The sequence below is a fragment of the Taeniopygia guttata genome, chromosome 26, assembly GCF_048771995.1.
Source record: "Taeniopygia guttata chromosome 26, bTaeGut7.mat, whole genome shotgun sequence".
NCBI classification, from domain to species: Eukaryota; Metazoa; Chordata; class Aves; order Passeriformes; family Estrildidae; genus Taeniopygia; species Taeniopygia guttata.
Window position 1 is genome coordinate 3,916,949 of NC_133051.1, and position 12,563 is coordinate 3,929,511.

At 49.8% G+C, this 12,563-nt stretch overlaps 1 protein-coding gene across 1 annotated transcript in view; it reads left to right on the forward strand.

Annotated features, from left to right (window-relative positions):
- The window catches only part of PKP1 (plakophilin 1), a 48,641-nt gene that overhangs the window by 13,536 nt on the left and 22,542 nt on the right, over window positions 1-12,563 (forward strand). Inside the window, exon 3 of the mRNA XM_002195746.5 lies at window positions 5,456-5,877. Within this exon, the coding sequence (XP_002195782.1) occupies window positions 5,456-5,877 (422 nt within the window). The remainder of the gene's footprint in view (window positions 1-5,455; window positions 5,878-12,563) is intronic.

Here is a 12,563-nt window from a genome sequence, read left to right on the forward strand (position 1 = left end):
GACTGGTGGTGCTGGATTAAAGCAGTTACCTGTAGTAATTACATCCGTTATGGCACTAATGAGAAACACACACCAGTGATCCCTCTGCACCAGAGACCGTAGGAATATTTGTAACCAAAAATCCTCTGTGGGACAAAATGTCAGAGCTTTCTCTCTGAAAATCATTACTGAACAAGAGGTGGTCACTGTTGCTCTTGCCCACCTTTGCCTCTTTGGCCAAAACCTCTCATAGTCAGTGGGAGCTTTGTTCCACAGAAAACAAAGGTTTAGAGTTACTGCACATCATTGCTTGGTCAGAGCCTGGTGTCCCTGGGAGGTTTGCACAAGGCTTTAGACTTTGGAACAGCAAGCTGGACACTGCCTTCCTTGGCCAGAGCTTGTGGAACTAGCAAGACCTAAATCTCAGCTGAAAAAAAAGAGATGAAAAATCATAGGGAAAGGCAGCTCCTGGGAGAGGTGGGACAGAGCATTTCAGAAATAGATAAACAATATATTTGCTGGTTTTGCAATTTTTCTCTCTGCCATGGAGGGAGCAGCACTCAGAGGGTTTCGCAAGGAGCTCTCCCCACCCAGCACCCAGGGTGGGACCTGCTCAGGTTGCATCTCCTGTGCTTTGCCCTCCAGCCTGGGAGAAACCTGCTCCTGACGTGTTTATACGGAGCCCTCACTTCTCTGTCTGCTGCTCTAGAAACAAACAAATTGCAAGGGAAAAAAATCCAGGCAGGTAATGAACTGATGGCGTCCTCAGATGCGGAATCAGAACCACCCAGTTCTCTGGGAGGGCTCTGACGTGGGAAGGCAGAGCTGGATGCGGGCGCCATTCCTGGGCTGATGCACCTTGCTCAGTGCTGCTGCTTCTCTGGCAACTAGGGGGAGGACAGAGACTTTTCCTGCCAAGCAAAAGGGTTTATGGAAGAAAAAAACAGAAAAGGATTCATGGCTGATGGCTGGGAAAATGCCATTTTGATTTTCTCTCTAGAACCACTTTTACTCCAACTGAAATAAGAGGTTAAAGATGTTTATTTACCTGTCTCATGTGTTGGATATTCTGCTTGTTCCTAGAACATAGTGCAGGCTGAGAACTGGAGATCCACAAATGCTCATTAATTTAAAGGCAGGTCTGTGCTGCTGCCAGGGAGGGAAGCACTTCCTCCCTGGGCCTGACAGGAGCAGCAGTGCCACCAGTGCTCATCTCCAGTACTTTTCCTTCCTCCCTGCCTTCCCTGTCTGACTGTGAATAAACAGCTCCCAAGGCCTGGCCTCACACAGACACACTTAATTTCACAGTGAGGACGCTAAAATTCAGAATTTCAGGTGGCCTGGCCACACCTGAGCATCCTGCTGCACCCTAAAGCTACAGGGGACTGCCAGGGCCTGATGGAATGGCTGGAATCAGAATCATAGGATTGCAAAGGGTTTGGGTTGGAAGGGACCCTGGAGATCATCTCATTCCACCCCCTGCCATAGGCAGAGACACCTTCCACTATCCCAGGCTGCTCCAAGGTTTATCCAACCTGGCCTTTGGCACTTCCAGGGATGGGGCAGCCACAGCTTCTCCGGGCAGCCTGTGCCAGGGCCTCACCACCCTCACAGGGAAGAATTTCTCCCCAGAATTCCGTCTAACACTGCCCTCTGGCAGTTTGAAGCCATTCCCCTTGTCTTGTCACTGCAGTTACTAATGAAAGATCCCTCTGTATCTTCTCTGTAGCCCCTTCAGATCCTGGAAGGTGCTGTTAGGTCTCCACACAACCTTCTTTTCTTCAGACTGAACATTCCCAGCTGTCCCAGCCTGTCACCAGGACAAGCTCCAGGACAGGAGAATTGCACCAGTCCCCTTATCTGCTTGGTGGCTTCCTCTGGGCTTGCTCCAACAGTTCCATGTCCTCATGATCAGAGCACCAGAACTGTGCAGGGTATTCCAGGTGGGGTGTCACAAGAGCAGACGAGATGGGAGAATCCTCTCCCTCCCTGGAGCCCACACTGGGGGATGAGCCCAGGACATGGATGGTTTTCTGGGCTTCTCCTTGGCAATCCAAGGAGTTGTGTCATGAAAGGAGACACCTTCCAAGCTCTCCCAGCTTCTCAGCTCCTGTGGGAAGAAGTCTCAGTGACAGCCTGAGCCCTTCAAAATGCTTTCCAAATCCTGCAGTGCAGAGGGAATCACTGCTTTCTGTCTCCACCCCACTGTGAGGGGCTTCCTGGTCTTTTCCCAGCATTTCCCCTCACTCCTAAAGGGCAGAGGTGTGGATGGCACACCATGCACACACCCATGGGCAGTGGGCAGATGCAATTCACAGCATTAGGAAATCTGGGCACTGATGAGGTCTGAAGGCCAGAGATTGATTCTTTCCTTTCACTGCTGCTCTTCTGCACAGGGAGAGCTCCCTGCACACGGAGTGGCATCAGCAGATGTTGGGAGGTGTTGTCAGGTGGCTCTTTAAACCACAGACTGTGTGACACCTTCCACCTCAGAGATGGCATCTCTCCAGACAGAGTGCTTCCCTTCTTCCTTGCTGGGCATCCTGTGTCACTGATGGCTGCAGGGAATTCCATTCCCTTGGCCACATTTGCTCCAGTGTTAGAAGTGACAGTCCCTGACTTAGCTGGGTCAGCATCTAACACAGGGATTTAGGTTTTATTGTGGGGAAGCTTTGCAGGAACAGGAAGGGATCAGGTCAGCCCCAATCATTCAAGGATTCAAAGACTCAAGGTCTGAGGTCCATTGGAGCTGGCAGGAGAACCCTCATTGATCTGGAGCCGTTGGATCAGGCTCCTGCTGCAAAAAGGAATTCTGAGATACCAATTATGTCCATGCCACTTGAAAGAGATTAAAATGGGCTCAGCCAAGCATCTGGTAGAATCAGCAATAAAAGTCATGGACGGCCTTTGGTAATGAGCTTCACATCACACAGGAACAATTTTCCCATGAGTTTGCAAAAGGCTCCCCCGCCCTGCCGGGACCTGCTTGGACTTGCAGCCCAGGGCTCCTGTGTTGCAGAAAGTTGTCTTTGCAAACAGCTTTACCCGTCTCAGGGCTGCCAAGGAGGAGGACAATGCTACGGCCACTCTAAAACCCAGCAGGAAATCGAGAACCCATGATTCTGTCTCAGTAAACAGAGACACGTTCCCCCTCCCCTCAATGAGTGCTCTACAGAGCAAGTCCCAGCTTTAGATAAACAACAAGTTCCTCTTCCAGGCTCCCTGAGTGGGTTTCAGCAGATGCCCAAGGGTTCCACAGCTCTGCCAAGCTTCTGACAGCCCTACACAATAATCCCAGCTTAAACTGACTCATAAAGGAAACCAGCAGGGCTCACATCTAACAAGCTGTTTTCTGTCCTGCAGCTGTTGCCAGCAGCTCCACTGAGCACAAAGTCCACCCTGCATCTTCCCACTGCAGCCCTGTCCATCCTCCACTGACCCCAGGGTTTCTGAAACCAGGAAAATGAATTGAAATGAGGATGATAGCACCTCAGAAGGACATATATGGTAGATCATGACTTCATGGAAGGTCACTTTGCTGTTGCTTTGTGTGTGCTGCCTCCCAAGCAAACCTGGGATGGAGAGAGCCTGTGTATATGGCCGTTCTGGATTTTATCCTGGGCAGCAGCGGGCTTGTCCCACTGCCAGAGAGCCCCCAAGACTCATCACAGTCTACTGTGATGTCCCTCACCCTAGCTCTTCATTTCACCTGCAACCTGTCCCTCCAAACCCCGGGAGCTCTGCAGGGAGCTCTGCCAGAGGCTCCAAACCTGCCCCTACCCCACTCAGCCCCAGGTTTGTTCTGTGTCCTCTGGAGAAGGCACAGAGAGAATCTGCTCCCCTTTTGTCCCCTTGCAGCAATTCACCTGTTTAGATGAACATCTGAAAGTCTGAAAACTACTCAGATAACAGTGATCTGGGCATCAGCAGAACTGGACTAAAGGGTTTAGTCCCACCCAGGTGGTGGCAGGGAGCCTCTTGGGAAGGGTTTCAGCCGTTACCTCTGCAGCTTTCTGGGACACATCCGAGAGGATTCCCTGCATTCCTGAAGATCAGTTTGTTAATGGGAATATTTGCCTTAATTAATTAACATAATGACAGTTCTGCAGAGTGTTGGAGGCAGGAATGATGCTGAGTGTGCTGGGGCTGGGATGGACTTAGGGCAGAGCTGAGGGACTCAGGGTGAGACGGCAGAGGATTCCAATTTCTCTGTCACAGAGTGTTTCTGGGTTAGGAAATATGGATTTCTTTTTCGATGACATGAACTACTACACCAGGCACAGGCTTTTCACAATTCCAAGGAAACTATTAGGAGCCAGTGTTGACTTTTCTCTCCCAGCCAAAGGGACCCTTGGGTGGCCTTTGCAGAAAGCGTCACCCAAAGTGCCACTGCTTAGAGTTGGATGAGAAAAAACCACTTTGGTCCAACAGGATACCATGGATGAACTTTCCCAGGATAATCAAAGGGCGATGAGGAAGGCAGTTTTATTCTTCAGTTCTTTTTATCCCTGTTTGCTGTATGTCTTAGAGATCTCCTTGCCAGGCTGCTGAGGGGATGCAGAGCACAAACTCAGCATCATAGGGCAAACAGCTTTAATTTCTTTTCCTTTCTGCAGTACACACCTGAATGAGTTGTCTGTCATTTGGACATAATCCTGCAGGCTCCCACAAGCCAGCACTGACATCCCAAGGGTTTAACATTGCAGAAGAAGATTGAATTCAATCCTGGTGTGGCAAACTTGATGCAAATCTGGAGGACTTCTGATGAAGTGGTGGAGGCATTTTGAACTGACAGCAGGGCAGCTAAAGCCATCTTTTTGTTTTGCTAATTGTGGATGGTTTATTTTATCATCTTTTATCCTTTCTTTTTTACTTCCTGTCTTAGTCATCTCAGTTTTTATTGCATATTCTCCATTGTTCCCAGAGCATCCCATTATCTGAGCAGATACTACACGCCTTGTAACTCACAAGCAGATATTCATTGTCTCCACTTGTTTCTTGGCACAAGAATGCCTTCTTACTAATTTTTCACTCCCTTTACTCCCTTTCTAAGAAACTAATAGATGGGAGGGAAAGAAAAGAGTGTAAGGAAATTAGAAATAAGCGCAGGGACTGCTGGAAGGTCAGAATGGGGCATCAAGCTCCGTGATGGTGAGAGATATGCAGTGAACTCCTGTAATTACAGGGTGGGTTAGACCCTGTGTGTTGGGAATAAAGCACTTTCTCTATTGCCAGGGTCACATTTCAGCTTTCAGTTCTACTTTAAAGCTCCTGGATCCCACCTCCTGATTCCTCAGTGTCCCTGATATCCAGGTGGGGTTTGGCTCATTTGTAAGGGCTGCAGATTGGATAAACTCCCATAAATTTTGGGCACGAAAATGCTTGAGAGGCCCAGGAAAGCGGTATCAGCAGCCAGGTGGGCCTGGCAGCGTGGAGCTCGGTTCGGCCCTAACGCGCTGTGTTTGGTGTTTGGCAGCTCTACAACGGGACGCTGAAGCGGGACGTGGAGAGCCGGCGCTACAGCTCCTACAGCCAGATGGAGGGCTGGGCCAGCCGGGCCCACAGCAAGGCCCTGTGCAGCCCCCGGGCCGGCAGCGACTACTGCTTCGTGCAGAACATCAAGAGCAGCCGCAGCGAGCCCGACCTCTACTGCGAGCCGCCCCGCGGCACCCTGCGCAAGGCCCACGGCGGTGGCCGGGCCGAGCACAAGGCCACCCTCAACCGCCAGAGCATCTACAGCAGCTGCAGCACCCAGCAGGGAACCAGCAGGACCAGTAAAAAAGTGCCGGCGCGGGCCCTGTCCTGCCCCTCCAGCAACAAGCCCGACGTGGTCTATGCCCAGCCCATGATGAGCTGCAAGCAGGACGGGGTCTATGGACAGGCCCAGTCCAGCTCCAAGTAAGTGCTCTGACCCTGTGGGAGTGTGCACAGGGCTCTGTCCACCAGAGCCAGGCACCTGAGCTGCTGGAGAGCCCGCACCAGTGCGTCCTGCAGCAAAGTGGGTCAGATGAGTCACTGTTAAGGGCTTTGTTTCGTTTCCTGGGCTGTGGAGGGGAACTGATAGGACTGGCTCAGTGCAGATATCTCTGCTGTAGCTCTGTGATATTGGGCAACACAATCCCTGTGTTGTGTGGTGGCATTAACCCACAATGATATGAGGATAGGGAGGTGAAGAGCAGAAGGCCTGGTGTGCAGTCAGGGTGTCTCTCCTGGCTGTCCTGCTGCTTTAGTCTGGCAGAAAACTTACCCAAAAAAAGCCTGTCTTGGAAGGAGTCAGTTCCTGAGGGTCTGGCTCAGAGCAGAGCCTGCTAAGCAGTGCTGTTTCCCTGTCTTCTCTCCACCCAGCCCCTGCTTCATTTGTCCCAAAGGTTTGATTTAGGTTTCAGAAAAAAACTGAATCATAAATTGAAATAGATATCCTAATTGGAATAATCTGACTACCGAGGAAAGAGGATACAGTGGAAGCTGTTCAATTCTTTCCTGTCCAGAGCATCCAGTCTCATTTTGAGTAGGAAATATATAAGGGTGGAGAATGGTCCGTCATGTTTGTGCATTAGATCCCTTCTTGTAGCTGTTGCCTACAAGCACAGGGCATGGAAAACACAGCAGTGAGCTCAGACCCTCCCAACAATGTACCTGTGAATGCAGCAGAGTTCCAACTGACAGTCACCTGGTTTGGGTTTTGACTGAATGGTGCCCCAATGCCCTGTGCTACCTCCAGCAGTGGAGCACCAACCATGTTCTGTTGCAGTCTTCGGAGAGACTTGGTCTGCACAAACCATAGTCTTGGAAGCCTTGGAAGACCATGGGTTGCATGTTTTGAACTGCAAAGCATTGCAGTGAAAGCTGGAGAGGGAAGGGCAGCTTGCACAAGAGTTCCCAGGGCTACTGCACTTCCCTTGCTGCATCACCATCACGCAGGACTTGCTCTGCACCAGCCCAGAAGCTCTCACAACTCCCTGACAGAGGGGTAAATTTGTCACACAAACCCTAAAAGCTCCTGAACTCATTCCTGGTAGTCCCTGGTCCCAAGGAGAAATTTCCCACTGCAGGATGTGTGTGAAACTGTTTATCAGGTCTCATGGACTTTGTCACAACTCCCACCAAAGGCCTGAAACTGTTGAGTTGCTGCCTCAAGGAATGATGGAGGTACTGAGAAGATCCCCTTCCCTTTCAGCAGTGTAACCCAGACCGTGCCCTTTTCCACATCTGAATGTCCCAGGTTACTCTGGCTAAGCCTCCCTCCTTTGGGATTGAGTAGAAGGGTGTATCCCAGAGCATGGATGCCAAGAAACATCTCTGCCCCATTAGAATGTTACCATGAACCCTTGGCTGCCCATGTGCCCAGTTGCTCCATGTTTGACACATGCCAAATTAGCCCTGGCCAGCCCAGAGCACTGGTGGCCTTGGCTTGCTGCTGACAGCAGCTCTGTAAATCCTCTGGAACAGGATCCAGAGATGCTACACAAACTGGAAGTGATCTGTTCTAGGGAATTTCTCACTGAAGAGAAGAAAAGTGTAGGTGGGGGGATGGCAGAATGCCTGAAGTCAGGGCTGCAGCTGCCTTCTAGAGAGGACACTGCTTTGGAGCAATTAGTCCTGGCAGGCTCTGGCCAAAGCCATGGTCAGGGGCTTGGTCATGGCTTTGGAGAGGTCACTTGGAGAACAATGGCATTTTCTGAGAGGAGAGCTGCTGTTTTGAGAGGGATCTTCTCCAGCTCTGGTTGCCCTTGGTTAGGGAGTGGCTCCATTTACACCCTCCTGGCTTGGGGCACGGCTCATCTGGCAGAACTGGTTCTGCTCTGGAAACCTCGGGCTCCAAGTTGGGCTCCAAGTTGGACTCCAAGTTGGGCTTCGAGTTGTGAGCTCAGCTGGGGCTGTGTCCCCTGGGTGAATGTGATGTGACTGTGGCACAGCCCCAGCTCTGCCTGAAGCTCTGCAGAGCTGGGCTGGTGCAGGGGGGCACCTGGTACAGGAGTTGTGCTCAGAGAGAAGGAGCTTGAGAGCAGCTGTCCTTAAAGATTTGGAGACATACAAGATTATCCTCTTTGGAAAAATTACTCTTTTAGATGACTCTTAGCCCTCAGAAGTGTCTTGCAGGGCACTGTTGGCCTTGCTCTCAATGTGCTCTTCTCCACACTGGGAGGGTTTTCTGAGATGGGTCAGGAACAAATCTGGGCTCTCCTTGTTATGTAGGGCTGTTGTGTCTGGAGGATTCTCCACCTAGAGATTTCAATCTCCCCTTGGCTCTCTTGCTGAGTAAGGAGAGCTTTGCTTGTAGGTACCCCATTATTAATCTCCACATGCAGGGACAGGGCTCAGCTGGGTCACAGCTGCTGCCAGTTCCCAGTTTGGGGCTCTGTCCTTTCATTCTGATCAATCTCCAGGTGCAGTTCGTGCCTATGTGACATGGAGAATTCTGTGTTCAGTTTTTGTGCTGCAGGTCTCCTGTTTTAGGATGTGTTGGATGTCTTGTCTGCCGGTTTGCCAGTAGCCTGCAAGAACCAGGGGAGGGTTGGATGCTTTCCATGCATTCTGAGGTGATCCATGGGGTGATTTCCATTGCTGTGAGAGGGATTGCAGTGGACCAGTGCTCCACTGGGTCTGTCTGTGGTACAAAACTCGGTAATGCCCATGGACTGGTTCAGTCATCCTCTGCTGTGGATCTGGTCTGCCTGGCTGGAGTGAGAGGAAAAACGGGTCACTGAGTGTTCTCAGGTGGCAAGAGTGGTGTGCAGGTATCAAAATTCTGAGTGTGCAATAACTGTCAATCTGTCTGTGCTGAGCAGTCCCTCTGCATTTGGCGACAAATATAGTTAATTTCCACAACTCCTCTTGATTATGTGATTGCTGTCATTTATTGGAATGACTTTGTCTGTATAAGCCAGGGAAGAGCTGTCTCTGATAACTGATATCCCTCCATCAGAGTCCTCCCTCTTACAGCAGCATCTCTGACCAAAGCCCCTTTCCTCCAACTGCCTGTTGAGGAGTGTAACACTGACCTGTTTGTCAGGAAAAGCCATTCTGTGATTCCCTTATAAACTAAATCATGACGCAGGGGTTTACTCACCCTATACTGTTGGTCCTGGTGATGAAATCTGAGTTCTGCACTGTTTGCCAGAGCAGGAGGTTGAACACTATTTAAAACTCCTCATGCAGTTTATTCTTCATCACCAACCCTGTTATGATCCTGCCTCAGTGAGCAGAGAGGGACCTTGTCATGTCCGTTTCATTTCTTCCATTAAAAATTTCTTCACAGAAAGGGTTGTTAACACCCGGGGAGGTGGTGGAATTCCCATCCCTAGAGGTGCCCAAGGAACACCTGGATGTAGCACTGAGTGCTGTGGACTGGGTGACAAGGTGAGGATTGGCCACAGGTGGACCTGATGGTCTCAGAGGTCTTTTCCAACCTCAGTGATTCTGGGATTCCAGGCATACTTCTCTTCGCTCAGACACTTGAGCCTTGGTAATCATTATGTCATATCTGGATCAACATTTCCAAGCTCAGCGTCTCTGGCCTGGGCTCAGACATTCAGGGTGTTCCAGTGGCTCCTGCCCAAAGGTTGCTCACAATGAGCAGCACTCACATTTTGCCAAAATGAAGCTCTCTGGAGTCTGGTAGAGCTGGAGGAATTTTCTTGGTGTCCAAGACTCCCTGTTCTCTGCAGAACCCTTATCCTTCCTGATCTCGTGACATCCCCCAGAGCTGCAGTATTTCACCCTAGAAGTGGCAGTGCCAGTGATTTCAGCAGCTAGTGGAGACCACCCACATCTGGCCACTTTGAACCATTTCCTCTGCTGGGTGGCACTTGCAGCATGCTCCAGGTGACAGGGTAGCACCCTGAGCAGGTAGCTTTTGGCTAAGTTGCATGTTGCAATGTTATTGATGTTATTGATAGTATTTATGCCCTCTCAGGATAAAAGCTTCTACATCCTGCTTGGTCATCAGGGAGCAATGGTAAGAAGCAGTAACAAACAATGGGATGTTTAATTCTCCTGGGAAATTTGGAGTCTTTGTTCCCCTCCAACTGGAACTTGAGGTACAAGAAATCTGTGTCCACCAAGGACTGACATTGTATTAGTTCTGCTTAAGAGCTGTTGTACTTTGTGCTTCAGCTTCAGGGGCCTCATGGCACAGACAGGGCAAGGTGGTGGCTGTGGTGTTTGTGGCCCTGCAGTGGTCTGAGCTGGTCACACCACTTCAGGAGATACCTCTCTCTGAGCTGAGGTGCCCAGTGCCAGTGAGGCTGAATTTGGAGACAGGTCCCTGAGTTACCCCCTAACAAAGCCAGCACCTCTTGCTGCTCTCAGGAAAACCCAGATGTCTGAGCTGGAGACATGGTTGAGAGCCCAGACTCACCCACCCCTGGAGAAGGGGGTTTTCTCCTCTGAGAGCATGGAATGGGGAGCTGGGTGTCTGCAGACAGTCCCTGGCTGAGGGTTTGCTGATCTGGATCAGGAGCCTTTAATGGGCACCTGCAAACCCACACTTACGTTTGGCCCCATTGGGAGATGTGGATGCTCTTCCCTTTGGAGTTCTCTGAGTGTGGAGGAAACAGAAACATCTCATTAGAGACCACGTGGAAGTGAGTGTCTCTCCAGGCACCTGGGAATCTGTAACATCTCGGAGTTGCTCTGTCAGAGGTCTTAGATGCCTCAGTTGGCAGCTGTGGGGGGGGCAGTACAGACTGGGGCAGCCCGTTGGGATTTCTTAGTGCCACCTTTGGCTCTGGTGACACTGACCTGGCCCCAGCTGAGTTGCTGCAGTCTGTGCTGTGCCTGAAACTCAGGGACAGTGTGTCCCCAACAACCATGCCCTCCTGAGCTCAGCTTCTCTGGCAGTACTGCAAACAGAGAGAAGGACAGGAGATGTTGAAATAGTCAGGAAAGGTGCGAGGGTGTTTTCTGATCTATCTCTTGTCTTCTGGGTAAAGCTGATCAATATCGAAACATTAATTCTTCAGGGCTAAGCCACCAGTGAAAGCAGAAACAAGTACAATGAAAAGCACCTTCATTTTGGTTTGTTTTTATTTGGGATAGAATGCTGGGATGTGCTGAACACTCTTTTGAGAGTCTCTACTCTGATTTTATTAATGAACAATGGAATTCGTTAATACCTCCTCTCTTGGGACCTGTAGCTCTAGCAAGCAGGACAGAAACTTAGATGGGAATTAACAAAACAGTCTGCTCATGAAACGTGAGGGAAATTGCCTTTCTCTGATACTAATCCTCTTCAGTATTTGTTTGCCTTCCATTCCAGAATCTGATCTTCTTTGTCTCCATTGAGTAATTTCTAGCTGAGGTCTCTTCCTAACCTGCTTCTTTCTTGTGGAAGAACAACCTTTGGAGCTCTTCCTACCAGTCACATTGCCCAGGCTGGAGATGACTCAGTCCAAGAGTGTCTTGAAGCAGGTTGTTCCTCCCACAGTGTGGATCTTGTTGGGAATATCCCTGACTGGCTGAGGAACAATTTCTCCTTTGCTGGACTTTGCCAGGGTGATTTTATTCTCAGGTAGGAGAAATCTCTGCTGCTTCTTGGGCAGTGTGACTGAACCTGACTGTTGACCTGCTGTGAATTTCTGCTGAGGAGACAGCGGGGAAAAGAGAACCTTTCCCATCTTCTCCCACAGAATTGCACCTGCACCCCCAGTTTTTCCCAGCTGAAGGAGGGTTTGTCTCTCTATGAGTGGATGTGAAGAAAATTGCCTTCCTTGAGCAGCTGGAACAAGTGGACATCCTTCTGTCTCAGAAAAAGTACATTTGATTCAATAATTATAAAGCAAAATAGATCACTATGATTACATGGCCACTGACCTGGTATTTGTACCAATCTGCCTCTCTTCCCATACCTCCAGTCCAGGTCCCAGTTCCCAAAGGAGAAGCCTTCCCTCGTGCAGGATCCATCAGTTCTCAACTCAGTCATCTCAGGAGCATCAAAAAAGACCTGAGAAAAAAAATCACATCCTGGATCCACCCCAAGGGTTTCTGAGGCTCCATAATTTCTAGTTTACTTAGTCTTTCCAGTTTTGTGTCTCCTTGTTGCAAGTTTAATGGAAGTTCCATGGTGCCAGGTTTTGATAGAGGTTCAAACTGATGAAATGTCTTATGAGGAAGTGATGTTTTATTGCAGAAATAGAAGTGGAATGAGGTTTACCCACCTTTAGACATGGAATGCTTAAGGTCCAACCCCAGACTGTTGTCTTTCATTCCTGCATACCAAGAGAGGCAGAGGTGTCTCCAGAGGGCAGTGCTTCCTTTCCTGGGAAAAATGTCCAGGACAGAAAGGCAAGGTGGTTTTTGAACAACTGATTTCTTTCCACTGACTTCACAGGTGCTTGACTGAGTGAGGCAGGCTGAGTGCAACTTTATGCCAGGGAGGGCAGTGGAGACCAGAGTCCTTCATGCTGCCTTTTGTGTGAAATTCCCTGTAGAATTATGCATATTATTCCGTGCTCTGTGCTGTGTGAAGGGGAACCCTTGGATTCATAAGAATAAATGTTTTATCTCACTGGAAGTGCTGCTGGTGGTGACCACATGTTCTTTCCAGATGTTTATGCTTTACATTTCTTTGGTGCAGTCAAAAC